Source organism: Mus musculus, chromosome 13, assembly GCF_000001635.26.
Source record: "Mus musculus strain C57BL/6J chromosome 13, GRCm38.p6 C57BL/6J".
NCBI lineage: Eukaryota > Metazoa > Chordata > Mammalia > Rodentia > Muridae > Mus > Mus musculus.
Genome location: NC_000079.6, coordinates 43,146,415 through 43,171,714, shown reverse-complemented (window position 1 = coordinate 43,171,714; position 25,300 = coordinate 43,146,415). Strand labels below are relative to the sequence as shown.

The window sequence follows — 25,300 nt, the reverse complement described above, 5'->3', positions numbered from 1 at the left end:
CCACGGGGCAGAAGAGTGCCCTAAGCAAGCACTCTGAACGAAGGGGAGACGATCACCAGGGTTTCGGGATCGAGGTGAGAGGGACAGACGTGGATACTCAAGGGCGCACAGACTCGGCCGCTACCACCTCTCAGGGCTTCAGCTTCACCCGGTTAACATCCACGTGTGGGTGGGACTCCCAGCAGATGTCCTCTGCGCACGCGCATCCGGGGCGACGTCACGTCCGGCGGCGGGAGTTAGAGGCGGAGAGGGCCGGGCCGGGTGTCTCATGGCATCGCTCCCCTCGCTCGCTCGGCCCTGACGCTTATGGTTCCGTCTGCCTGCCGGTAGCACAGCGTTGCCGGGCCGGTTCTCCGCCGCCTCCCGGATCTCTGAGTCTGAGCCGGGTGTGTTTGCTCTACTCGAGGTGAAGCGTGCATACCGGGAGAGCGGGGCCTGGGGCTTCACTGGGTTGTGGGCACCTTTCCCGCAGGTGGAGTCACCTGGGCAAGATTTGACAGCGCATCTTTCAGGGCGACTCCTGTGCCATCACAGTGCAGTCCCAGGAATGCTGTCGATAGACGACAGGGGCAGCGAATGCTTAAAAATACAAAAACCAAAAGAGCCCTCAAACTACAGATTGCATTTTAATCTTTGGGTTTTTTTTTTTTAACAGCTATGAAGAGGCCGTGGAACTCTTTAAAGGCAATTCTAAATTCTAAATAGCTTTTTTCAAAAATGAATTGCAATCTTCCCCATAACAGAAGCTGTTCAGATATCTAACTCCCAACAAGAAGTCCAAACTCCCCTGGTTATCTGGGGACGTCTCGGGGGCTTTTAGTAGCTGAGGACTTTATTCTTTGGAAGAATGTTTGCATCTTTAGTGCCTAGTCACTAAACCTAGTTTGATCTTTTCTTTTGGTTTACCATTAATATCACAAAGACTGTTCTGAAAGAATTATGTATTCTCTGAGATGATTTGAGTGCTCTTGCCAGATTTTTAGCCGTCTTCTGGTTATACTTTAATGCTTTTTCTCTGTTGGAGTTTTGTATTTTGATAATACAAAACTTGGTAGAATTGTGTTTATAGGAAGAAAAATAAGGGCAGGACTTAGGGCTTCCCTCCACCCCCTTCTAATTTCTCCAAATGCCTATTTTCGAGAGGACAGCTAAGCAAAACAAAACAAAAACCAAACCAAAACAAACAAACAAACAAAAAAGGAAATTAAGGTCACCTAGAATTTTACTAACTGAATAACTTGTTAATATTTTGGATGTCTCCTCTTATTTTAAAACATACCTATCTTGGACCAGAAGCCGTGGTCCACACCTTTTACCCCCCGCACCTAGGAGGCAGAGAGTTTGAGGCCAGCCTGGGCTACTTAGTGAGACCTTAGTTGTAAAACTGGAAGCAGAATTAGTACACACCACTGGTTAGCCCCATTTATATAACATATCCTGCCAGCTTTTCTAATTCATCTTATTTGTTCATTTGTATTTTGTTCATTCATGAGAACAAGGTATTTCATTGTGCCAGGGGTTCTTATAAGAAGGAACCCTAGAGGCCCCCTCTGTGCTACCTATTTTAGTAGCTTGGAGGGCAGCTGACCTATATCTTCATATCTATATCTTTGGCCAAGTTGCATTAGGAAGGTGGGATAGGGTTGTGTGGATCCAAAGATTTAATGCTCCTTGCTTAGGGCCAGGCAATTTATCATATTTGACTTATTGAAAAGGCCGAGAAAAATCACCTAATGTCCTTCCCAATTCTTCTTTCTTTGGTTTTAGGCTCACCTAAAAAAAATCCCTCCAAGGATGAAACATGACTGACGACTCTCAGAGGAACTTTCGATCAGTCTACTATGAGAAAGTCGGGTTTCGTGGTGTCGAAGAAAAGAAATCACTGGAAATCCTCCTGAAAGATGACCGTTTGGGTGAGTCTCAGCTGCATATGTTCATTAGTTCAAAGTTACCAGGTAAATATTTCTGCAAAAGACTCAAAGCAGTACTTATTACTTGGTGTGTGTGTGTGTGTGTGTGTGTGTGTGTGTGTGTAATCAGAGTGGTGTAGTTTAAGGAAAATTGAAGATTTTTCAGATTCATTGAGAGGCAGAAGGTTGTTATAAAGCTTCGTAAAAAGCAGACATTGCTTAGTGTGGTGGTGGAAAACATTTATCCTGGCAGTGTGGAAGCAGAGGCAGGGGGATCTTTGACTCCAAGGGCACCCTGGTCTTAATGAAGAGTTCTAGGGCAGCCAGGGGATAAATAATAAGGCACCTTCAATTCATTTAAAAATAAATTGATTCTATTTTTTTATTAAGCTTATATATTTCATCTCAATTTCTAGACATAGCACCGTGGTTTCTAGGTAAACTGTGCAAGACCCCTGGTTATGATTTTCTTTTGTGGAAGATAATCCTTCAGTACAGATTTATATTCGATTTGTCTTAAGCTAACAATAATAAAGTCCTTTTTTTTTTTACAGTAAAACAGAACCATAGTATAAAAACAAACTTAAGTGCTTCTTGTTGTTGGAAGAGCTGGGAATAGAACCCAGGGTCTAGCCCATGCTAAGGCATGCTCTACCACTGAGCCGCACGGTGTCCCCACCCAATTCTGTAAGTAATGCCCATGGTAGAGGGGATGTAGTAGTAGATGAAAAATCCATCTCTATGCTGCAACAGTGCTGCAGAGATAGCTTGGTTGGTAGGAGATGTGGATTAGAAGTGAGGCCACTATGGCTTTTCCTAAGTCGGCTGCTGATCATGCAGTGGAATTCTCCTGCAGGCACGTGTGAGCTAGGCGGTTTTAAGAAGTGAAATTGCACGTTCAGTGCTGTGAGCCCACGGGACATTTCTAACTGTTCTTTTCCTTCCTCTAGACATCGAGAAGCTTTGCACATTTAGCCAGAGGTTCCCTCTCCCATCCATGTATCGCGCGTTGGTATGGAAGGCGCTTCTAGGTATGAGACCCAGGAGGTGGGGGTGGGGGGATTTGATTTCAGATAGATCGGATGGGACCCTTTGTCATCTTATAGACACAAAATGAGCATTTGCTTAGGACTATTGGGTCTTCCCGAGGAGGCCCAATTACTGCTCACTGTAAAAGCCGTTCGGATGGTGACCTCAGCAGAAATAGATTAACCATTACTCTTGGACTGTCCGCTTATTCATGGTAGTAGAGAAGATAGCATTTGCTCCTGAAGTAAAGCCCTTGTACACCCAGGTATCTGATGCGTCTCTCTGGTCACCATCTTCAAAAGCCATGACTGCTATTTTACTTTTTCCCTGTAACATTCTTCTGTCTTAAATCTTATAGGAAGATTTTTGTAGCCATCAAAATCAGTTCCATCCAGGCGTGCGCTTTAGGTGGTCACCTCAGCAGGCATGAAACATTGGGACGGGAGAAAGGAGAACTGGCTGTCTTTGCTGTCAGCTGGGTAGCCAGGAGGAAGATCATGCTGGCCTCCAGTTTTGCATCTGTCCAGAGACATCTTGAGCTAAATTATTTTTCGGTTTTAGTTTTCAGCGCGTTGTGTTCTGCGACTCTCGGTGGTAGAGGGTAATGTTCTGATGCTAAGGGAGGGACATTCAATGCCCCTTTATCCTTTGAAATAAAGATGATAGGACAGACTTCAAAACCAAAACAAATGAACAGAAAGTAGAGTCAGAAGTTTTTTTTGTTTTTTGTTTTTTTTCTGCCTACAAATTCGAGTAAATTTCAGAGCGGGGTGGTCAATTAAGAAGGAGAGCTGGCTCGGCGTCTGCCACAGGCAGATGGCAGCATCCCTTTGAGCCCTGGATTTTCCCTGTCACTGCTGAGCCCGCTGGAGCATCTAATCCCCCATTATCATCCTCCACTTCTCTCTTAACCAGCTGGGGTTTACTCACTGTGAGTCGGGGTGAGGACGGAGCTTTATGAGGAATGTGGACTACCTCTGTGTATTGGGCATGGGTGGGTCCCATCGCCACCTTAAATAGTTTATGTAAATTATGTACAGTCGTTCTAGAATGGTCCTGAGGGAAGTCTTACTATCCTAGATGGACACAGACTCTGGGGGGCCTAAAACACTTTTCTAAGACCTGTGACAGGCAAAGAATTAAAGCTCATATTTGTAGAACTCACTTAAAGGGCTCCGATGAGGGGTGGGGCCAGGTAATAGACCTCATGCTCTGTGTGTAGTATATTTCAGAACCTGAGAAATCTGCAGCCCTTCGGGTGGTCATGCAGTATGGTGGCCACAGGGGAGTGCAAGCCATTCAAGAAAGCATGTCATGATGGCTTTTTTGGTTGTTGTTGATCATCTTGGTGCATCAAAATAAATTCCTCCTGAGGGCACATTTTAGGCAGTTATCATCAGTGTCCATTCCTTATGGGATACCCTGTGTGTCTTATTAATGGGAGATGTTATGCTGTGCCTCTGACACCTCCTGAGTGCCAAGGCCCAACTGTTTGATTTTTGTTTTGTTTTCTGTTTTTATCTCAGTTTTTCTTACCTTCTTTATTATCTAAGCCACTGTTGTTTTCCTGCCACAGTTAGAGGCACTGGACATGCAGGGCTCTCCCAGGAAAAAGGGCTCTTTGTGGTCCAGGTTTGGTTGCTCTGGGCTCTGCAGGTACTGCCTCTCTTGTCCCATTTTAGGTAAATGCCAGAGAGAGCTTTTGGGATGAGCTCTTAGACATATGTTTAATACTTGACATTCTGCTGCCTATGGTAGGCTCAACTATAGCTCTTCAGTCTGTACCAGCCCCGATGTGAAGGACATGTAATTGTGCTCCCTCGACTTCTCTGAGATCCTGGTGCAGAGCTCCTCAGACACACTGAGTTTCAGGAAACGACACTTAATCATGTGTTATGCGTGGAAAGTGTTGGGCTTGACTAACTGCTGTTTGCCAGAACGTTCTCTAGAATAATTGGTCTGTGAGGTTTTACATCACAGGGGAATCACAGTCTGAACTGCCTGACACACGTGTGCTAGATACACATGTGCCAGAACACTCTATCGAGTGCTTTATGGATTTGCCTCTTCATCACAACAGCTTGTAAATTTAGACATCATTATCTCTGACTTTCAGATGGGGAGAAGTCAGGGCACAGGAAACAGAAGGAACTGCTGAGGATGTTCGAGTTAGTGAACTGTAGTTAGACCTCAAACCCCAGAGTCTCTGACTCTGCACAGCCTCATTACATTAATGGGGCTGGGATAAATAAATGGAAAAAATTGTTTATATCAAAACTGAGCCTTTACAATGCATTGTTACTGTTCTACAATCCATTTCCTATGCCAGTACCTGGGGCTCTGATTCTTTGGGGAACATCTGGTATTGGGCTCGTCTGCCCCGTTTTCTGTCTCTGCTATATGAGGGCACAGATGCCCACATTTGCGATAGACTGACACACTGGTGGAGCCCTGGTCTTAGCTGACCTGAGATGGAGCCAGTGTTCTGCCCATTGTTTTCATGATACCGCCTACTTATAAACAACCCAGAGGGAGGCTGTGAGATGAGGCCCTGAGTAGAAGTGTGTGCTGCACAAGTGTGGTAACCTGAGTTCACAGCCCAGACCTGACATGAAGGTGGAAGGAGAGAACCGACTCCACAGAGTCGTTCTCTGCACACTTGCATGTGTTTACGCGTATGCACACACACACACAGACATACACACACACAGACATACACACACACGGACATAGACACACACACACACAGAGACACAGACATACACACACAGAGACATATGGACACAGACACACAGACACACACACACACAGTTTTATGCTAAAGCCTAATGAGCAGCATAGTTAAGTAACAACCACAAAGTGTCACAGAAGTACAATGTATGCTGGCCTTATTGTTGAGGGCCATGTTCTTTCACCCCGGTGACAGACCGTTCTGTAGATAAGCTTTAACTACTGAGGGTAAACTGAAGAAAAGGATTCAACATAGTGTCCTGAGATGTAGAAGGCCAAGGGCCCCAGGAGCTAAAGGTGCCCTCAGTACTAGCCAGGAACCCAGTTAAACCATCATTACAGCTCATGTGCTTATTGCCTTGAAACTATGTCACGAGTTTGTTCAAAGGCTTTTGTGGTGCCAACCCATTTCTAACAGTGATCCACCATCTTGCATCTCTTAACATTTAAGATTGCTGGAGTGAGACTTTCTAAAAGGAATCTACATAGCCATTGTTTGTGTGACTCTCAACTGTGGGAGCTGTTTCTCACAGGATGGGTGTCTCAGCATTTGCCCTTTCCTGTCCCATCTCTCCGTAGGCATCTTACCTCCGCACCATGACACTCATTCCCAGGTGATGGCCTACCGCAAAGACCAGTACCATGACATCCTCCATGCCCTGACAGTCGTCCGCTTCATCAGTGATGCCACGCCACAGGCTGAAGTGTATCTTCGCATGTATCAGCTTGAATCGGGGAAGCTACCTCGAAGTCCCTCTTTTCCTCTGGTGAGTGATCATTCTCACTTGACATTCAACTCCACCCCTTTCCTAAGAATTACTCTTTGTCTATTAATGTGTTTGCAGAGGCGTGTGTGGATCAACTCTAGGTCTTCATGACTGCTAGGCAAGTGTTCTACCACTGAGCCACGCCACTAACACTTTATTTTTTCTGGCTGCTGCTACTACTACTACTACTATTACTACTACTATTATTATTACTTTAGTTATTTACAGTGCAGTCATTGCCCTCCCCTGGTCTGCCCTCCTACAGTTCCTTATCCCATTTCTCCTCTCCCAAATCTTAGTAAAGTGTTATTTATGAATGAATTTTTGCTAACTTTAAAAAAAAAAGATGTATTTATATAAATAAATACATGTGAGAACATTGTCACTGCTTTCAAACAGTGCCAGAAGAGGGCATCAGATCTCATTACAAATGGCTGTGAGCCACCATGTGGTTGCTGGGAATTGAACTCAGAACCTCTGGAAGAGCAGTCAGTGCTCTTAACCTCTGAGCCATCTCCAGTCCCTGGCTTGCATTTGGTAATGTTTTGCCTTAGAAACTTTCAGTGGTTTCCCATTGCTGGCAGGATGAAAAGTGAAAGCAGCGACTTTACGTGGGATTCATGGTCATGCACGGTCAGTGTTAGTTATTTTAAAGCACACTTAGCTTTTGGTCAGTGTTAGTTATTTTCAAGCATATCTTGCTTTTGGTACAGTCATTCTTAGTGATGTCTATGTGTTCTGAGAAACGTGTCGTTAGACATTTGTTCATCTGCAAACATCAGGTTTTTATGTTTGCTCAAATGCAGACGACGGCAACATTACTAGATACTTTTCATCATACAGCTTCACTAGCTTCCATTAGGTCACCGGCTGACTTCCGCTTTATTATGTGACGCACGACTGTAGTCTCAAACGAGAAGAAAGGGCACAGACATACTAGCCCAGAACTTCCGTATCTTTTTACTGAAATTTCCCGCTGTTAACATTTAATGACGTCTGCTTTGCCATTCTCCCCTATGTATGCACTTTTCCTCTTTCTCTCTCTCCCTTCCTCCCTCTCTTCGTTTAAAAATTTTAAAAAATTGTAGGTGTATGGGTGTTTTGCCTACACGTTTGTCTGTGCACCACTTACCATGCCCTCTGCTTTCCTGGAACTGGAGTTACACAGGGTTGTGAGCTATCATGTGGCTGCCAGAACAACCCAAACCCTCTTCTCCTGAAAGAGCAGCCAGCGCCGTCTATAACCCCAACTCTTTTTCCTTTTGAGATGAAGTCTCCCTGCGTATGTAGTACAGGCCAGCTTCCATCTCAGTGTCCTCCTGCCTCTGCCTCCTGAGTGCTGGGATCATAGGCTGCACCCCCATTTCCGGCTGGGCACACATACTTCTTTGCATAAGCCAAAGGAGAGCAAGATTCAGCCGTGATGCTGTTCCTCCGCCTCCTTCGGTGTGCTGCTTGTGGAGACAAGGCTCCTCTGTAGGTGAGCGTGACACAGTTCTGAAGTCACAGTGACACTAGGTGAGCGTGACACAGTTCTGAAGTCACAGTGACACTCCTCAGGCTCGCCTACGGGCTCCTTCCTTATGTGCCCTTCATCACAAATAGACAAACAGGCTGGCTGAAGCCTCGACTCTGGCCTGTGGATTACCCTGAGTTCCTGTGTTGCTGTGGACACCTGTGATTTGGGCAGGGTCTTTTGTCTTTTGCTTCTATGCCTTGGATACTTTTGACAGATGTTGGTCAGTAACTTTACAGACGGCCCCTTACTTCATGCCCGGCTGACATTCCCTCTCTGTGTGATACCGGCTGTCTCTGTGGCAGGGATACCCATGGGTGCTGTGCCCTCAGTGTACTGTCAGGAGGCTCAGTGTGGCTTCGCCTCAGGAGACATCCATTATCTTTGATCCTTTGGTAAAGTACTGCCTGCTGGGTTTGTACTGGGAAGTTATTCTTTCTCCCCTTGTAATCACTATTTTTAAATGGGGGAGACACTTAAAACTAGTATGTAATTATCTTCTTCCTTATTAAAGTTCATCTCATACATCTGGACAATCATTGATTTAAATTTTTTTATAAGTATTAATCTTTCATCTTTAAGTAATTTTGGATATAGAAGGAAGTTATAAAGTTGTATACCACCCCATACACCCCCGTTACCCTCACATGCTGTGTCTCCCATAACCACAGCGTGATGATCAGAGCTCACACATCAGCGTTGACACAGGGCTGGGAGCTAAGCTGAGCATCTTTTTGAGATCCGGTTGCTTGTCCCTGGATGCTCCTCTGACCGCAGGTCCAGTCCTGTTATCAACATTGCCCTTTGTTGCCGCCCTTGGTCCGGCAGCACTGAACTTCAGGCTTCGACAGTTTTGAGTGTCTTAGGGATTTCTCCATTTGTCTGGTATTCACTGGTAACTAGAACCTGGTTATGCACTGTTAGCAAGGATAGTGAAGAAGGACTGGTAATGGATCACTTGGCACAGGGACTGTCTGCCAGGTTCTTCTCCTATAAGCGTATGATTTGTCATTAATTAGTAACTCATGGAAACAAACTCTGAGGCTTCTCTTATATATTTAAAAATACATCTGAAGAAATAAAATTATATATTATATATATACTATTTACATATAATATTTGTTTATACTTAGTTTATATATAAAATATAAATATATAAGTATACATTTAAGTATAAATATCACAGTAATATATAAATATAAAACATATATTTATATACTTACACATTTATTATTCATATATAAAGTATTTATTACATATAACTAATATATAAATTATATATAAAATATATATCATATAATTTAATTATTCATTTTTTGGAGACAAATTCTCAGCATGTAACCCTGGCTGGCCCAGAACTTGTGACAGAGACCAGGTTAGTCTGGTCTTGAACCCCCCCAGTTCCATCTGCCTCTGCCTCCTGAGTGCTGAGATGAAAGGAATGTGCTACCCGCATAGAATTTGGGGGCTTATAATTCTTCATCTTTCCTAAAATGTTGTTACTGCTCTGATTGTCAATGTGCTTCTCTAACTTCTGAAGTCTCCCTGTGTCTGTCGTTTGGCTTCATCTGTAAGTGTTTCCTTGGCATTTATTTGTTGATGTCAGTGTGGATGCACTGAGTCCTTTTTAAGTTATGGCCTATAATCTTTTACTGCCATTTTTCCTTTTGATGTTCAAAATACTCCAGCTGCAGCCAGCAGGAGCCCCTTACATCTGATACGTTCACTGTTTTGCGAATTTCCTGACACTTGGGCACAAAAAAGATGCCCAGGTTCTGCTTCTGCTTCCTGGGCTGCAGCTCCGGTGTAAGCCTTTATTTCTGCTCTCCTGCGTCCTCCCTTTTAGGCTCTCTTAGTAGACAGAGGAAGGAAATATATATTTTGCACGTGCATGCACACACACACACGCACACGCGCACGCGCACACGTATAAAATACAGAAGTTGTGCTGCTGGGCCTTGAACCCAGAGCATACATGCCAGACAAGTGCCCGGCTGCTGAGCTTTACCTCAGCCTTTATATATTAGTGCATGTCTCTGTAGATTATAATAAATTCAATTCCAACCCAATGAAGTTACAAGTTCATTTTAGCCTCCCCTGTGACAGCTGCAGATATTAAAAAGCTCCCATTTGTGCGGAGGCATTTGCTTCCGGCTTGTTTTCCTGTATGTTCCAATGTTGCCAGCTACTCCTGGCTACTTTATTGCCATTATTTAGATATTTTAATGAAGGTTTTATTTATCTGGAGAAAACAGAATGAATTTTTCAAGCAAGGGTTTGCATGCCGTCTTTGATTATCTACAAAATTTGTTTTTACCAAAGCCTGGGCTTTAAGCCAGGCGTGACCTCACCCACCTCTAATCCCAGGACTCGGGCCGGACTGAGAAAGGGGATCTTGAGCTTGAGAGCAGCTACATAGTGACATCTCACCTCAAAAATTAATTGACTTATTTTACATATGACTTATTATAACCAATTACAGGTGTAGGGAGTTAATGATAGAGTGACAAATGAGCACGGATAAAGGCTATCACTCTTGTCATTGCATGTATGAAGAGGGAGAAGCCCCCCAAATGTTAAGTGGCACTTAGGACAGTCTTGTTTTCCCGTCACTCGGAGGCAGCACTGGGGACACGGGTAGCACGGCATGAGCTCTGTGGTTCAGGGACCGAGTCTGTGGCTTCTCCGTGTGAGGCATGTGCTCTACCACCGAGCTACATCTCTCGCCCCCTTCTCGGGTGTTAGGCAAGTTCTATGCCGCCGAGCCACATCTCCACCCCTTGCATCCTTTATTTTACCTTTTGCTAAGTGGCCCTGTCTCAGTCCTCCTACCTTAGCTTCCTGAGCAGCTGAGAATACAGGCCCAAGCTCCTAGAAGGGCTCCGAGTTCTTGAATTACATATTGAATAAGGTCAGCTATTCTGTTAGTGGAAGAAATCTAAATCTAAACTATAGGCATGGCTTCCACCTCATCCCTACTCACTGGTCTGTGCTGAGTCCACTTTCCCTGCAGCCTCTGGTACACTTGCTGACTGAACATGGGAACGGGGTTCTTTCCCGACCTTTCCCTACATGCACAGCCCCTCCTGTGCTGTTATGAGGTAGTAAGAGCTTGTGAGGGCTCATCTGGGGCACAGCTGGGTGAAGCATGCTAGTCTTCCTTACCTGGCCAGAGTGATCAGGAGCAGCAGTGACATGGCACCTGCAGGATTACCCAGACCAGGCCGTGGCCTGTGTGGAATCCCTAGAGAGGAAGAGTTCCTCTGCTTCTTGCTCCTTTTGTGTCCTCCAATACTGTAATAAGATGTTTAGAAAAATACATTGCTTATGATTCTTATATTCTGTGGCTATTAACAAGCTGAAAGAAAGCCTAAGAATGAAGTGCTTTTTATTTAAACAGGAATTGTCATTTAACTTGGAGCTTCTCAGAGGAATAGAAACGTATATATGTGTGTGTGTGTGTGTGTGTGTGTGTGTGTGTGTGTATGTATGTATATGTGTATATGTGTGTGTGTGTATATATATATACATATATATATATATATATGAGTTCACTGTCTTCAGACACACCAGAAGAGGGCATCAGATCCCATCACAGATGGTTGTGAGCTACCATGTGGTTGCTGGGAATTGAACTCAGGACCTCTGGAAGAGCAGTCAGTGATCTTAACCGCTGAGCCATCTCTCCAGCCCTCTTTGTGTCCTTTTAATCTTAAAAATTTCAAACTATGAAAGCCTAGATGAAAATGTAAGTTGTTTGTGGCTTGTTTGTTTTGATGTTGATGGCAATGTTTGAAAACAACATAACTTTCCAAATAGAATTTCAGTTTTATAAGATTTCTTGAGGATTTATTTTCATTTCTAAGAAATGTCATTCTTCGGCTTCCTAAAATTCTGGTTTTAGGGTGTTTAACTTTTAAGTAGAACAGAATACTAAAGGAGTGTGTGGAAGTGTTGATATAAATCAGGTGTTTTGTGAGCTCGTTTGGGGCTCCTCAGTATTCATCATAAGTTATATCCTGACACATTCCAGAGTGGCTTGTGTCATCACTTCCCTCTGAAGGAACCCTGGTCTGGCCTGGGGACTGGCTGGGTAGAGCGAGACCCTGCCTGGCCTGTGCTTGCAGCCAACTCCACACAAAAGCCAGCTGTTGTTGAGTTCTGCTGACTCCCATGGTTCTCTGGGGCTGCCTGTCATTCCTTTCCCCTGCTCCTCTGTACTGACACACTCTGCCTTCTGATCCCTCTTTGATTTATTAATGTGGCCTCTTCAAGATGCAGGGGCCAGTGTTAGGTTTTCAGAAAAGAAATATATCTTCCCTTCTGCGGCCTCTCTCTTGAGATCTAACATTAATCTTTCAGGAGCCGGAGGATGAAGTCTTTCTTGCCATCGCCAAGGCCATGGAAGAGATGGTGGAAGACAGTGTGGACTGTTACTGGATCAGCCGATGCTTCGTGAAGCAGTTAAATAACAAGTACAGGGACGCTTTACCTCAGCTGGTGAGGAATTTTTGTTGTCTTTGTTGTTTTGATGGGAGTGTTATTGGGAAGTAAGCAGAGAACCCTCTTCCCCCTGTCGCTGCTGCTGTGATGAGTGGACCTGCTACAGTGGTCCTGGGAGAGATTTCCTGCAGAAGGCGAGAAGTATTTCCCATAGAATGGGCCCTGTGTCTCCTTTGCAGCTGCTTGGATCAGCTGTTGGAGGACACAGGCAGCCCGGGATTGCGGGGGTCTCCACGGGGTGAACTCACCTGCAGGCCCCCCCTGCTCTGGAGGATTCCTGATGCTGGTCCAGACCTACTGACTTATCTAGAACATTCCCTCTGTGTTAGGGGTTCTGTCTGCCCACCTGTATGGAAGGGCTGGTGACAGGAACTTGTCTCTTCTCACACATACAGCCTCCAGGCCAGAGTTGGGGAGGGGACTTGACTCCTGTCATCTTGTTCCAGCATGCACATATGAACACACATGCACATATGAACACATGAAGACTATTACTCTACACATGGGCCCTCCCATTGTTGTCTGTATGTCTGCAGCTCCACACTTGGAGAATTCCTAGGCTCATTCAGATAACCCATTGCTTTCAGCTCTGACTTCCTGTTAGTACTCAGAGGGTTGAAAATTTCTCATTACCTTTCCTCCATTAACTCTCACGGTGTGGGGCCTAGAATTGGAATGTTTGACAGCCTTAGGCAATTGTGATTGTAGCTGGGATTGGCAGCCTCTCATTTAGAATCACTTTTCCTACCTGATTTACTCAGTGATTCCTCCTACGGATTGGCTGTAATTAAGTCTAATAGCCCCACACCGGCAATAAACAGGCCCTTGCTCTTTCTACAGGCGCATGCGTGCTCCAGCATCCCTGAGGGAGGTACTGGAAGAAAATGCTTGAGCAGGATCTGGGGTGTTGTACTTAAACTCTACTTAGTTTGGGCAGATTTACATTTTAGCCTGGTAAGCAGGTCCTGAGCTTGCCTGTTCCCCCACCCCCCACCCCCCACCCCAGGCAGTGGCCACGCCCTCTCATTCTCTGACAACTCTGAGGGCCAGAGAAGCTGGTCAGCTTTGCAGATCTCTATTGTTTTGTGTGTGTGTGTGTGTGTGTGTGTGTGTGTGTGTGTGTGTGGTTTGAGGCAGGGTTACATGTAGCCTAGGTTAGCCTTGAACTTGTTATGCAGATGAGGAGGACTTTCCCAGCATGCACTGCCATATCTGAATTTTTCCTTTGTAAGAGTCATCAATATACCTTACATATTATCTTTAGTGTGTTAATATGCTGAACACGCTTTCTCCCTGTTTGTTGTTTAAAGGTCGTAAGCTTCATATGTGGGGTCTGTCAGTGTTTTTATGTTTTCTGAATTCCGTACTGACTCCACAGTTGATAAAACATATGTCTTTAGTTGGATGTGGTGACATTTACCCACAATCCCAGCAGCCAGGAGACTGAGGCAGAGGGTTAGGAATACAAGGCTAGCCTGGGCCATACACAAACCTATCAGAAAGAAAAAAAAATATCCCTCTACCATATTTTTTCCCTTGACTTTCTAAAATGCTCTAGCCATTTAAGCTTAGCTCTGACCTGTCTGCCTTGCTCTTTGACTGGTGTCAGACATGGTGGATTTCCTACCTCGGCGTGTATCTGTAACACTGTGGCTCCTCCTAGCAGCCAGCTCCCCTCTGCATCTAGCTTAGTGTGTTTGCAGAGGAGGGCACTGCACCTCAGAGCTCTAAGTCCCTTGCTGAAGGCGACACAATGGCTGCTCTAACTCCCATTCCTGTTATTCACTATCAGTAGGATTAAGAGTTACACTCGGTTATTTGCTGGTCACCTCCCCCACCCTATCCCCACTCCCTCCCTGCACCCGGAATCTTGGGTTTCACACATCTTAAGCAAGAGCTCTACTACTGAGCTGTGTTCAGCCCTTTCTGTTTGTTTGCTGAGAGCAGGAATGGGGGATGCGGTAGGGATGGAGAGAGGCATTGGAAGTGAAGTCCAGGCCTTGGCTATGACCTTAGCTCCTTTTCTTTACCTTTTCTTTTGAGACAAAGCCCTGCTAAGTTGCCTGAACTGGCTTTGAACTTGAGATCTTCTTTGCCTCAGCCTCTGCCACAAAGCAAAGAACCTAGGTTCTTGTTGCAGCCAAGTTTTTATAACCTTGGTCTGACATTTTTTTTTTAATACTTTTGTGACTTTCCTTTACAGTCTGTCCCCATAAAGTATAGGCTGCTATTTTAGAGATGTAGGGAAGAGTGCAGAGGACAGTACTGGGGCTGGGGTGGAAGCCAGCAGTAGAGGGCCTGCCTGCCGAGCCTGCACAGACTGCCATCTCCCGCTCAGCCATGAAAAGGGGGCGGGGGCTAGAGAGATGGCTCAGCAGTTAAGAGTGCTGTTCTGGCAGAAGGTAGGGATTTGATTCCCTGTACCCACATGGCTACTCAAAACTGCCGGTAACGCCGGTTTCAGGGAATCTGATGCCTGCTTTTGACATACCATACACACAGGCAAAACACTCACACACATAAAATAAAATATAGAAGTGTCAGGGCTGGAGAGATGGCTCAGCCATTAAGAGCGCTGACTGCTCTTCCAGAGGTCCTGAGTTCAAATCCCAGCAACCACATGTGGCTCCTAACCATCTGTAATAGGATTTGGTGCCCTCTTCTGGTGTATCTGAAGACAGCTACAGTGTATTCATATACAATAAATAAATAAGAAAATAAATCCTTTTAAAAAATAAGTAAATGTTAAAAAAATTAAATAATTAAAAAAATTAAAGAATGAGAGAAGATGCAGTACTTCTTACTGAGCGAGCGCTGTGCAGTAGGGTGCTGCTTTCTGATGATAGCTGACTGACTGAGCGAGCGCTGTGCGGTAGGGTGCTGCTTTCTGAGACCACATCATAGCTTCTTTCAGACTTTCCAGAGTTCAACCACGTGACAATGTCTCTCACAGCCAGGGAGCACAGAAGCCAGTGGTATTTTCTTCATTAAGACTCTAGAGTTTGGGCAGGTCTGGAGAAATAGCTCAGTGGTTAAGAGCACTTGTCGCTCTTGCAGAGGCCCTACCTGTGATTCCCAGCACCCAGATGACAGCCCCCAGTCATCTATAACCTCAGTTCCAGGGAGTCTGATACCCTCTAAGGATTTCTGTGGGTTCCAGGTACACACATAGTACATAGACATAGATGTAGGCAACCACACACACATATACACACGCACAAATACACACATACACACACAGAAAGAGACAGAGACAGAGAGACAGACATTGACAGAGAGAGCAGGTAGAGAGCTCAGAGGGTAAAGGCTCCTGCCACCAAGCTAAAAAAAAATGTAGCTAACCCAATGAAAAAAGACCTTTTCTTAAGTAACTAAGAGGGTGACCCTGAGAGGAGGTGCCACTTCCATGCCGTATTGCTGACGTTGGCCAGTGTGGCTGCACCTCCTATTTATACTTGGCTTAGGTGAGAGATGCTACCGGACAGTCCGGCTGCTGGGTCCAGATGCAGCTGCTTCTAGATTCCAAGGTATCCCCACCTGTATTGACACTGGGTGCAGAGTTTGTTCCTCTGGCCCTCCCTAATGTCTCAGCCTCCTTGGCACTGGAGGGCATACAGAACAGTATGGTCAGTGTATGGTCATGTGTGCATGTGTGTGTGTGTGTGTGTGTGTGTGTGTGTGTAGGCCATTAGAGAGGGGTTAGGTGTCCTTTATTTTTTTCTACCTATTCCCTTGACATGGCCTTTCTCCCTGGACTTGGACTTGTGTTTTCCTGGCTAGGCTGTAAGCCAGCAAGCCACTGAGATCCTCCCATCTCTGCCTCTCTGGGAGCTGGGGTTACAGAAATGCAGGATGCCAGGTTGGTTACATGGGTGCTGGGATCTGGACTCCAGTCACCATGATTTCACAGCAAGTACTCTTAACCTCAGAGGGGCAGTTTCTCTAGCCCGTCCTTTTGAGATGGGCTCTCCTATGTAGCCCAGGCTGGCCTCAGATACCACTGTCGTACCTCAGGATCTTGAATGCTGAGGTGAGAGGTTTGTGGCTTTCCCTTTTCATCTCCAGATCACCCAGCATTGCCATGGGCCTTTCCTAGCTTGTCAATAACAACTGACTCTTGCTTTAGACTCTGCTGTAGCTGTTGGTTCTGGTTAGTGCAGTATCAGGGTGACAGCCATTCCATTTTGCCTGGTTACTTCCCTGTGGGTTGAGCACAGAGAGTCCTGCAACCCGAGGACGCGCTCAGTTCCAGTGTGGTGACCCTGTCAGTGCTGACCAGAGGCGTGTGCTAGGACTGACTTGATGCTTCTCACAGTTTCTAGCTCTTTCTCTTACTGGGCGTGTGCCCCTCTCCATCATAGGTTGCAGCGTGAAGTGACATTATGTTACAGGAAACGAGTGCTCACTCTTGTATGTAATCTCTAGCCCAAGGCTTTCGAGCAGTACTTGAATCTGGAAGACAGTAGGCTGCTGAGTCACCTGAAGACGTGTTCTGCAGTGTCCAAACTGCCTTACGACCTCTGGTTCCAAAGGTGCTTCGCGGGATGCCTCCCCGAGTCCAGTTTACAGAGGTACATGTCCCCCACTGCACACCGGAGCTTGGAGTCAGAGAGACCCTGGCCCTTAGGTGGTCTTCCCCCAGAGCTTGAGTTTGCTCCAGAACAAGAAGGCGATTCAAAGCTGCCTTCCCTAGCAGTTTCTGTAACTGTAGCCTGGGTCTCCTTATTGTTGACTACATGCCTAGGAAGATTGTGGGCCTCTGTGTGGATGCCATGAGGCCGTCGTAGCTGAAGCTGTGCAGCAGCCAGAGCGCTTCTCTTATAGACAGGCGGTGGATGCTGAACCTTTGTGTTTCTTAGGTGGTTCATGACATCCTCAGAAGAGCTGAAGGCTGTCAGAGACAAGCTTTGCTTCTCTAGTCACCTGGAGACCCATGTTAGGGCAGTGGTGGTTCTCAACCTGTGGGCTCACCTAAGACAGACACTTACATTATGATTCATAACAGCAGAAAATTATAGTTATGAAGCAGCAATATAAATAATGTTATGGTTGTGAGTCACCACAGCATGAGGAAGTGTATTAAAGGGTCCCAGCATTAGGAAGGCTGAGAATCACTGGGTTAAGGGTGTTTCTTAGTCTCAGCCCTACAACTCCAGGTCTTTGTTATGTTGTTTTGAATTAAAGAAGTCAGCACATAAAAAGTGTCAGAGGCATATGTGCAACTTAGCATAAACATGCTACTAGCAACTTCAACAGTTACAGCAATCATCAAACGATTATTCTAGAGTAATAGTAGGTCAAGAACCGGCTTCTGGGTCCTGGAGGTGCCTCAGTGGGGACAGTTCCTTACTGTATAAACAAGCTGACCCGAGTTTGGATCCCAGCATTCATGTGAAAGGCCAGGTAGCGCGTAAACCTAGCACTGGCAGGGGTGTGCGTGGAGATAGGCAGGTCCCTGGAGCTCACTAGACATCCAGTCCAGGCAACTGGTGAGCCTGAGGGGAACTGGTGAACTGAGAGACTCTGTCTTGAAGAAGAAAGTGGAACACAGTAGACAAAGACATCATCCATCAGCCTTCACATGTACACATATGTGCATGCGCACCTGTACACAGGCATGCATACATACATGTTCATAAAGAGCCCTTGGAGGTGTTTAGAGAACTGGTTCCAGGCTCACTGGCAATGAAATTACTTCACCTGACATTTCGTTTGCTGCTTTGTTGTCCCCATGGTGTGCAATGATCATCTGACATTCCATGGCAGTGGCAGGATACACTCTGGTTTAAGACTTTCTTCAATATTGAGTTCCCAGCAGGCATTTGGAGCATCATAGCACAGTAATAACTTTAAGCGAGCTCCCTTTTTTCCTTCTAAAGCTATTCTATCTAGTATCCGCTCAGTGGCTCATCCATCATATGACTGATACTGATTATTTCACAGTCGTTCTCTGAAGCATGGACTTAAAATGAGTGTAATTTGATTTTATTTTATAATCCGAGATGTCTGGGTAACATCAGTTTTGCGGTTCTCTAATTTGGTAATCTCTCTGTTTTTTAGGGTCTGGGATAAAGTCGTAAGTGGATCCTGTAAGATCCTAGTTTTTGTAGCGGTAGAAATACTATTAACCTTTAAAATAAAGGTCATGGCATTGAACAGTGCAGAGAAGATAACGAAGTTCCTGGAAAATGTGAGTGCTTTGTCTCCTCGGGTTTGCAATCTAGAAATGAAGGCACCCTGGCAGACCGGGCTTTCTTACTGTGTTTTATTATTTCATAGAAATAATATACTTTACTTTACTCTGCTAAAGGATTTTGGTGGTGGTGGTTTGAATTGGTGACCTGTGCTGTAACTCGTGTTGGCCTGGAACTCTCTATACCCTCCCAATACTGGCATCCAGTTTTTGGTAATCCTCCTGCCTCAGCCTCCTGAGCGCTAGGATTATTATAGTCAAGTGTCCCACTCCTGGCAAGGAGAAATAGTCCCCCTCTTCTCTTTTGGGGATCTTGGTCTGCATGCAAGCCCATTGCTCACGCGTGCCTCCTGGGAGTGGAACAAATTCCCAGTGAGAGAAGCAGGGACCAGAAGCAGCGGGAATAGCGGGAATAGCGGGAATAGCGCTACTGGGGGTTCTTCAGGCTTTTCTTGCCTTAACTTCTCTGGCGGACTCCCAGCCGGGTCGGTTAATGTGCCTAAGGATCATGTTAGTGCTTGCTGAAGGAGGACCCAGTGCATCAGCTCCTCCCTCTTAGAGCATTCTCTCCTGGGTAAACTGTAAAGAGGCTGTGCCTGCGTAGAGCACATCCTGGAGCAGACTCAGAACCCCACCCACGCCCTTTGTAATTAGGCCGTGTTAACACGTGAAGTGCTGCCTGGTCAATAGTCAGAGCTAAGCGAGTGTGTATGTGCTCGTTTTAAGTGAATCACCATTCATATACTCATCAGTGGCCCACAGTGCCAGGCGTGTGCCAAGCAAGGGCTGTCTTCTGTCATCTTGTGAATAGCTCTGTGAATTGGGGATGCTGTTCCCCTGATTAGATGTCACTGCTGGACCGTAGGCAGCCAAGTACTTGTCCCGAGCTAAGTGGTGAGTGGTAATGAAGACTGCCTGGCACCAGAGCTTCTCAGTGTCCCCAGGAGCGTTAGAGCATTCCGCATCTGCTCTCGCCCTCCAAAACCAGAGACCGCTCCCATGGAAACAGGTCTGCTACAGAAGAGGAGGGAAGACCCTGCCGTAGCAAGCACAGAGATTTCACTTGGACTCCTTTGTTCTCCACAGATTCCTCAGGACAGCTCAGATGCCATCGTGAGCAAGGCCATCGACTTGTGGCACAAACACTGTGGGACCCCAGTGCATTCGGCCTGACAGCTCGTGACTACATGGGCAGTCTGCAGGCCCTCCCTGAGCACTTCGTTCACATCACCTGCTCTACCAACTGGTTAGAAACAATAGTCTCACTGTGGTGCTCAAAATGTAACTACCACCCCTTCCCCCAATCAGTAAAATAATTTAATCAAAATGCCTGGCGTGGCCATGATGTGAAGCTGCATCTCTTGGTGACACCCACATGCAACTCTGGGACAGGGCACTTAGGGAACTGCTCCTGGTCTTAGGCAGCTTAGCTTAGGTGCAGCCAGGGCACTCTTGTGAATGGTAAGAGCGGAGCCCTGCCTCCCTCTGAGCACCAACATTAGTTAGGAAGGACTGGTTCTGGAAGAAGAGCAGCTTTCTTTCCCTGGCCTCTCTGATTTGGCTTTTGTCTTCTGTTGCCCTAGAATGTGTACAAGTGTGAGCTGACTGCCATCTCATGCTCTGTCTGGCTAACCTGGCGTGTAAGCAGTCCCTGCATTCCCTTGTGTGTTCCCTCCCTTTGTGCCAGCCGGAATGAATCCTTGTCTTTTCTTTCTTGGGACAAGGCCTCATTCCATACCTCACTTTCTGGAACTCTTTATGTAGCTGGCCTTGAACTCCTAGCGGTCCTCCTGCCTCAGCCTCCTGAGTGCTGGGATTTTATTTAAAAAAAAAAAACCCTCAAAATTTACCATCTAGAAGGGGTGAGCACTTGCTTGGTCTTTGTGGGTCTCTTGGTGTTTTCTAACAAATCACTAACTGTCAGGTGCACTTTCCACAGCCCTGTGCTACCACAGGATGGGGAGGGGTGGAGGTTAGGGTTAATAGCTGATGATCCTCGGGCCATGTTCTGTCACACAATGGTCACCCTTCATGAAGCATTTGATGACTTTGAGACTGAAATGGGGCCCTTGTTTCCGGCTTCCTCAGCTCACAGTCCTGAAAGAATGTGGAGAGTAAGTCAGACATTTTCGTGCCATCTCCCTGTGCACAGTGCGGGGAGATGCTGAAGTGGAGTTATGCTTCTGAGAACCCAGCCCCTCCTCAATGTGTGAAGTAGCTGGCCACAAGGAGCAGAGAAGAAACGGAGCTACTGAGCCCAGCTGGTCAGTCTGCAGGGTACCAGACAAAGGATGTCTTTAAAAATGAACTAGGAACTCCATTCAGAGGAAAACCCTCTTAAAACAAATTGCCACCTGCAGTTAATATTTTAAAAAGTGATTCTCTGCCAACCATTTATTTAGTAACTACTCCAGTAATCTGAAGAACTTTGAGGACATAGGGAAAGCACGCATGCAAAGGAAGCTATCTCAGCGGGATCTGTCCTAGTGATCACAGAGAATATGTGAAGCTCACAGAGACACGATAAAGAACGTGTGTTCCTTCTCTGTGTGTGCGTGTCCACGTGTGCAGAGATGAGTGTACTTGGGTACATGTGTAGAGGCCAAAGTCCACCTCTGGTGTTTCTGAGGAAGGCCATCCACCTTGTTCTGTGAGACAGGGTCTTTGAGACCTGGGACTTGCCTGTTAGGTTAGCTAGGCTAGGTGGATTGCGAGCCTCAGGGATCCTTCTGTCTCTGCTTCACCAGCTTGGAGATCACAGCACACGCCACCTGTGTTCTGCTTTTTCTCTGGGTGCTGCGGGTGAAGCTCGGGTCCTCAGGCTTGCAGAGTAAAAGTTGTATGGACTGAGCTACCTCCCCAACACGGGTTCCTTTGCCTTACCGTGGATGTATTATTTGAACATCTTTAGTGAAATCGATGTGTTGAAATCCACTGGTGTTTGTGATCGCCAATCCCAGGAGATACAAAAGAACTAGCAACCCTGCCCTGGATGCTGGGGAGGTGGGCTGCCTTGAGTGTGCACAGGGGACCAGACAGGAGGCCTGCAAGCTGAGGGCTGCAGACTCGGAGGCTGCAGTTGCTCTCCTTGCTGTTCTCCCAAGGTCAGAAGGTCTGTTGTGGTGGACTCCTGCTGTACTGCCCTGGGCCCAGACAACACCTTGCATGTGCGCACTGTCAAACCCAGTCTGATGAAACCTGTCCACAAAGTGACTCAGAGTGACAGCATGCATATTTTTCTTATTAGAAACTAAGCAGCCAAGGGCTCTTTGAGAACTCTATGAGAACTCCAGCACACAGGGACCCACTAGTTCATGGCAGAACTATCTGGAGAGAGCTCAGCATTTAGCTTCTGCCTCCCTCCCCCGCCCCAACACCTCTAATAAAAGTGCCTGTGTTCTGTTTCTGCAGAACATTGTCAGGATGTAGGGAAGTGTTGGCTACATAAAGCCCAGGGTGCTAGTCACGGCCAGGGCTGGAGTTGTAATGTGGAGTCTTCTGCTTTGTAAAGCTGGGACTTACCATGGTAAACTTAGTTCTGGTCTGTCTCTTCTAGAGTCTTTAAGCACCAATGACAGAAGCTCAAAACCTTCTGGGACTAGAGACACAAAGGAAAAGGGATGTGTGGGCGTGTATATAAGTGGAAGGGGCTAATATATATGTGGTGTTTGTGGGTATATATACCATATACATATGTATATATCCACATATATGTGGTATATGTAGAAGGGGACTGGTATATATGTGGTGTGGGGGATAGGTGTGTATGTGGAATGTGTATTTGTGAGTATATATGTCAAAGGGGGCTGGTATCTATGAGGTAAGAGTGTGTGAATAGGTAGGTGTACATGTAGATTATATAGAGGGTCAGTGTGTGGCATGTGTATGTGTGTTGGGTATATGTATATGTGGAATGTATGGTAGTTGTATATTTGTTGTGTGTAAGTATGCCTGGTGTATATGGGGGGTCTGCCTGTGTGTTGGAATATGTGTGGCTTTGCCCTCATGACAGTTGGAACTTTTGAGGGAGGCAGTATGGAGCAGAGACTTTGACTGACCTGCTTCTAAATGCTGCCCCTGCCTCTCTGGTGCCCCGGCCATTTGGTGTCTGGCTCCTTAGTTTCCCTTCCTCCTGACTTAGATGTGAGTGCACTCCTACTTATGAGTCAGCACTGAATGGAGGGCTGGGTTGCTGGAGAGGCCCCGGGGCCTACCCACTGGGAGCTGATTGCTAACAGAACATAAGCAGTAAGCATCTGTTTCCTTCTAGCTGAGAGCACCTTTCACCTCCCGAGCTGGCACACAAGGTAGATACGTGACTCTGAGATGCAAGGTATCAGGGGGAGAGGTGTCAGGATAGCCTTTGGATAAGGGAGCAGGGCGCTGCGGCTCTCCCTGGTTCTGTGCTCCAAGCCCACCACTCAGCTTTCCTTCCCCCAGCCTCACACTTGGATCTTTATCCACGTCCTATCGCATACATGTTGGTGTGCCATCACATGTGGTCTCTGGGAACACTCAGTCACAGCAAGATGTGGTGGGTTCCAGCTATACTCCCAGCTCTCTGGAAGTGAGGATGACGAGCTCAGGGCCAACCTGGGCTATGTGAGACCCTGTCTCATAACAAAAGTAAAACTCCAAAGAAAAGCAAACACCCCCCCCCCCCCCCCCAGAGCACTCTGGAATGGGAATGCCTGTATCCTTATGGTTAGTTACGGAGGGTGTGGCTGGATTCTGCCTGTTGAGCCATTTTATCCTTCAAGATCTATCTCAGCCTGTCCTGCTCAGAACTCTGGGCTGGAAGCACATTTCATTTCCTCTCTGCCTCTAGCGTTTAAGAAATTATCCAGTTTGCAGGACTGGTTTGGGCTGTCTGAGACTTTGGTCCTTCCTTCCTTCCTTCCTTCCTTACTTCCTTCCTTCCTTCCTTCCTTCCTTCCTTCCTTCCCTCCCTCCCTCCCTCCCTCCCTCCCTCCCTCCCTCCCTCCCTCCCTCCCTCCCTTCCTCCCTCTTCCCTCTCTTTCTTCTTAATTTTTTTGATGTCTTGGGATGGAACCCAGGGCCTTGTGCACACTGAGCAAATGATGTTATGAATCCCCACCCTAGAACACAAAGAAATGTGTGTCCTTTGCGGACGTATGCTGTATGCGTGGGTTTGGAGGTGCATGTGCACACACAGGTGGAGGTCAGAGGACCACCTCAGGGGGTGGTCCTTTCCTCACACCTTGTTTGAGACAGGCAAACTGAACTCAGCTCTTCATGTTTACTACACCCACCATACTGCTATGCTGCAAACGGACACAACAGCACTCATGCATGCTTGTGGAACGTGAGAACATTTCAGTGTGTGCGTACACTGTGTGGCGGCTATGAGGATATGGGCATAGCTATGACCTTAGACGCTTATGTGTTGGGAACACTCTAAACCCTCTCTACTGTTTAACTGTGGGTTACAGTTATCTTGTCGTGCCGTAGAACATCAGAAGCAATCCCTTTTGCCCAGTGACACCCTGCTACCTACCAGGCACCTCTCCCTACTAATAGCATCACCAAGGCCAAGGGTTGGTAATGGCTATGCCTGGCGCTGTTTCATCCAGTGTAGTTCCCTGTGGTCTCTCCCTGATGCCCACCTTGGACGTATGGTCTTTGCCTAGGGACATACCCCTTCTGCCCCAGGTGGGCACTACCTTTCTATCTCTAAGGCTCAGTTCAGATGTTGGATGGGTGAGCTGAATGCTTCTGTCTCTGGTATTCAGAGACACTACATTTTTATGGTGCATATACAGTCTCTGGAGTCAGTCTCTTGGCTTGGTTTTTAAATCTGTGGGTTTGGTTTAGCCATGGACCAACCAGTAGCCCCAGGGCCACTGGTGAGCATGCATCAGCACAAGAGAGCATAGCATGTTCCTTGTGGCAAAGGGGACACCCTAGAAGCCTTGCACTTCGTTCAGCGTGTGTGCTCATCAGAAACCTGCTTTGCAGGGCTGAGGGGTTGGGACACCTGCTCAGCTGTGTCTGAGTGGCTTGCTCTGCACCATTTACTTGTGATTTCTGCCAACTGCTGTAGCTAGACAGCCTGCCCTTTCATAGGATGGGAGGTGATGGGAGGGTACATAGAAAGGGATGTATCACACTGATACCCTTGGCAAACCATTTCCATGGCTGGGTCTTCCCAGTGGACATTCATAACAAGTCTGATTCAAGCCGCAAGTCTACTGAAAGCTGGCTTTGTCTGGCTTCCTCCTGGGAGGTGGAAGACTAGAGGCCATCAGCAGGCAGCAACTGTGTTTATCTCGGATTGCATTGGCGGAGTGTGGATTAGGGTGCTTAACATCTGGTCTCTAAACTTGACCTGGGGTTGCCAGACCATGTGATGGTTGAGTGAACCCAAGTCAGAGCAATTAGGGTTTATGGCTGCTAAGGCTGACTGATCACAGGATCACAGGGAAGGCATGCCTGGGCCTGAGGAATGCCAGAACCCAAGGGAGCCTGCAAAGGGAGCCTGCTGGTCAGCCAGCTGGGAGATAAGAGACGGGAAGTTCCGGGTGCGCAGCAGGTGAAAGAAGTCACCACCATTAGATGAGTAGGCCAGACCCTGGCTCCTGCTGCCTGGCTAGAAGGTGCTCACTATCTCTCTTCTGAGCCTAAAAGCTCT

At 46.7% G+C, this 25,300-nt stretch overlaps 1 protein-coding gene across 4 annotated transcripts; it reads left to right on the top strand.

Moving 5' to 3' along the window:
* The first annotated feature begins 213 nt into the window (after positions 1 to 213).
* On the top strand, positions 214 to 19,975 carry Tbc1d7 (TBC1 domain family, member 7). 4 transcript variants are annotated; one of them, NM_025935.3, is made up of 8 exons: positions 214 to 386; positions 1,768 to 1,913; positions 2,861 to 2,941; positions 6,249 to 6,436; positions 12,315 to 12,452; positions 16,881 to 17,026; positions 18,516 to 18,645; positions 19,735 to 19,975. In NM_025935.3, exons 2-8 carry the CDS (start codon positions 1,802 to 1,804, stop codon positions 19,819 to 19,821), a joined length of 882 nt encoding a protein of 293 aa, NP_080211.1. In that variant the 5' UTR covers positions 214 to 386; positions 1,768 to 1,801; the 3' UTR covers positions 19,822 to 19,975. The 4 variants fall into 4 exon arrangements, with proteins under 4 accessions (NP_080211.1, NP_001239569.1, NP_001239568.1 ...); NM_001252640.1 differs by having other exon boundaries at positions 214 to 406; positions 18,516 to 18,531; NM_001252639.1 differs by having other exon boundaries at positions 214 to 406.
* The last annotated feature ends 5,325 nt before the right edge of the window (positions 19,976 to 25,300 follow it).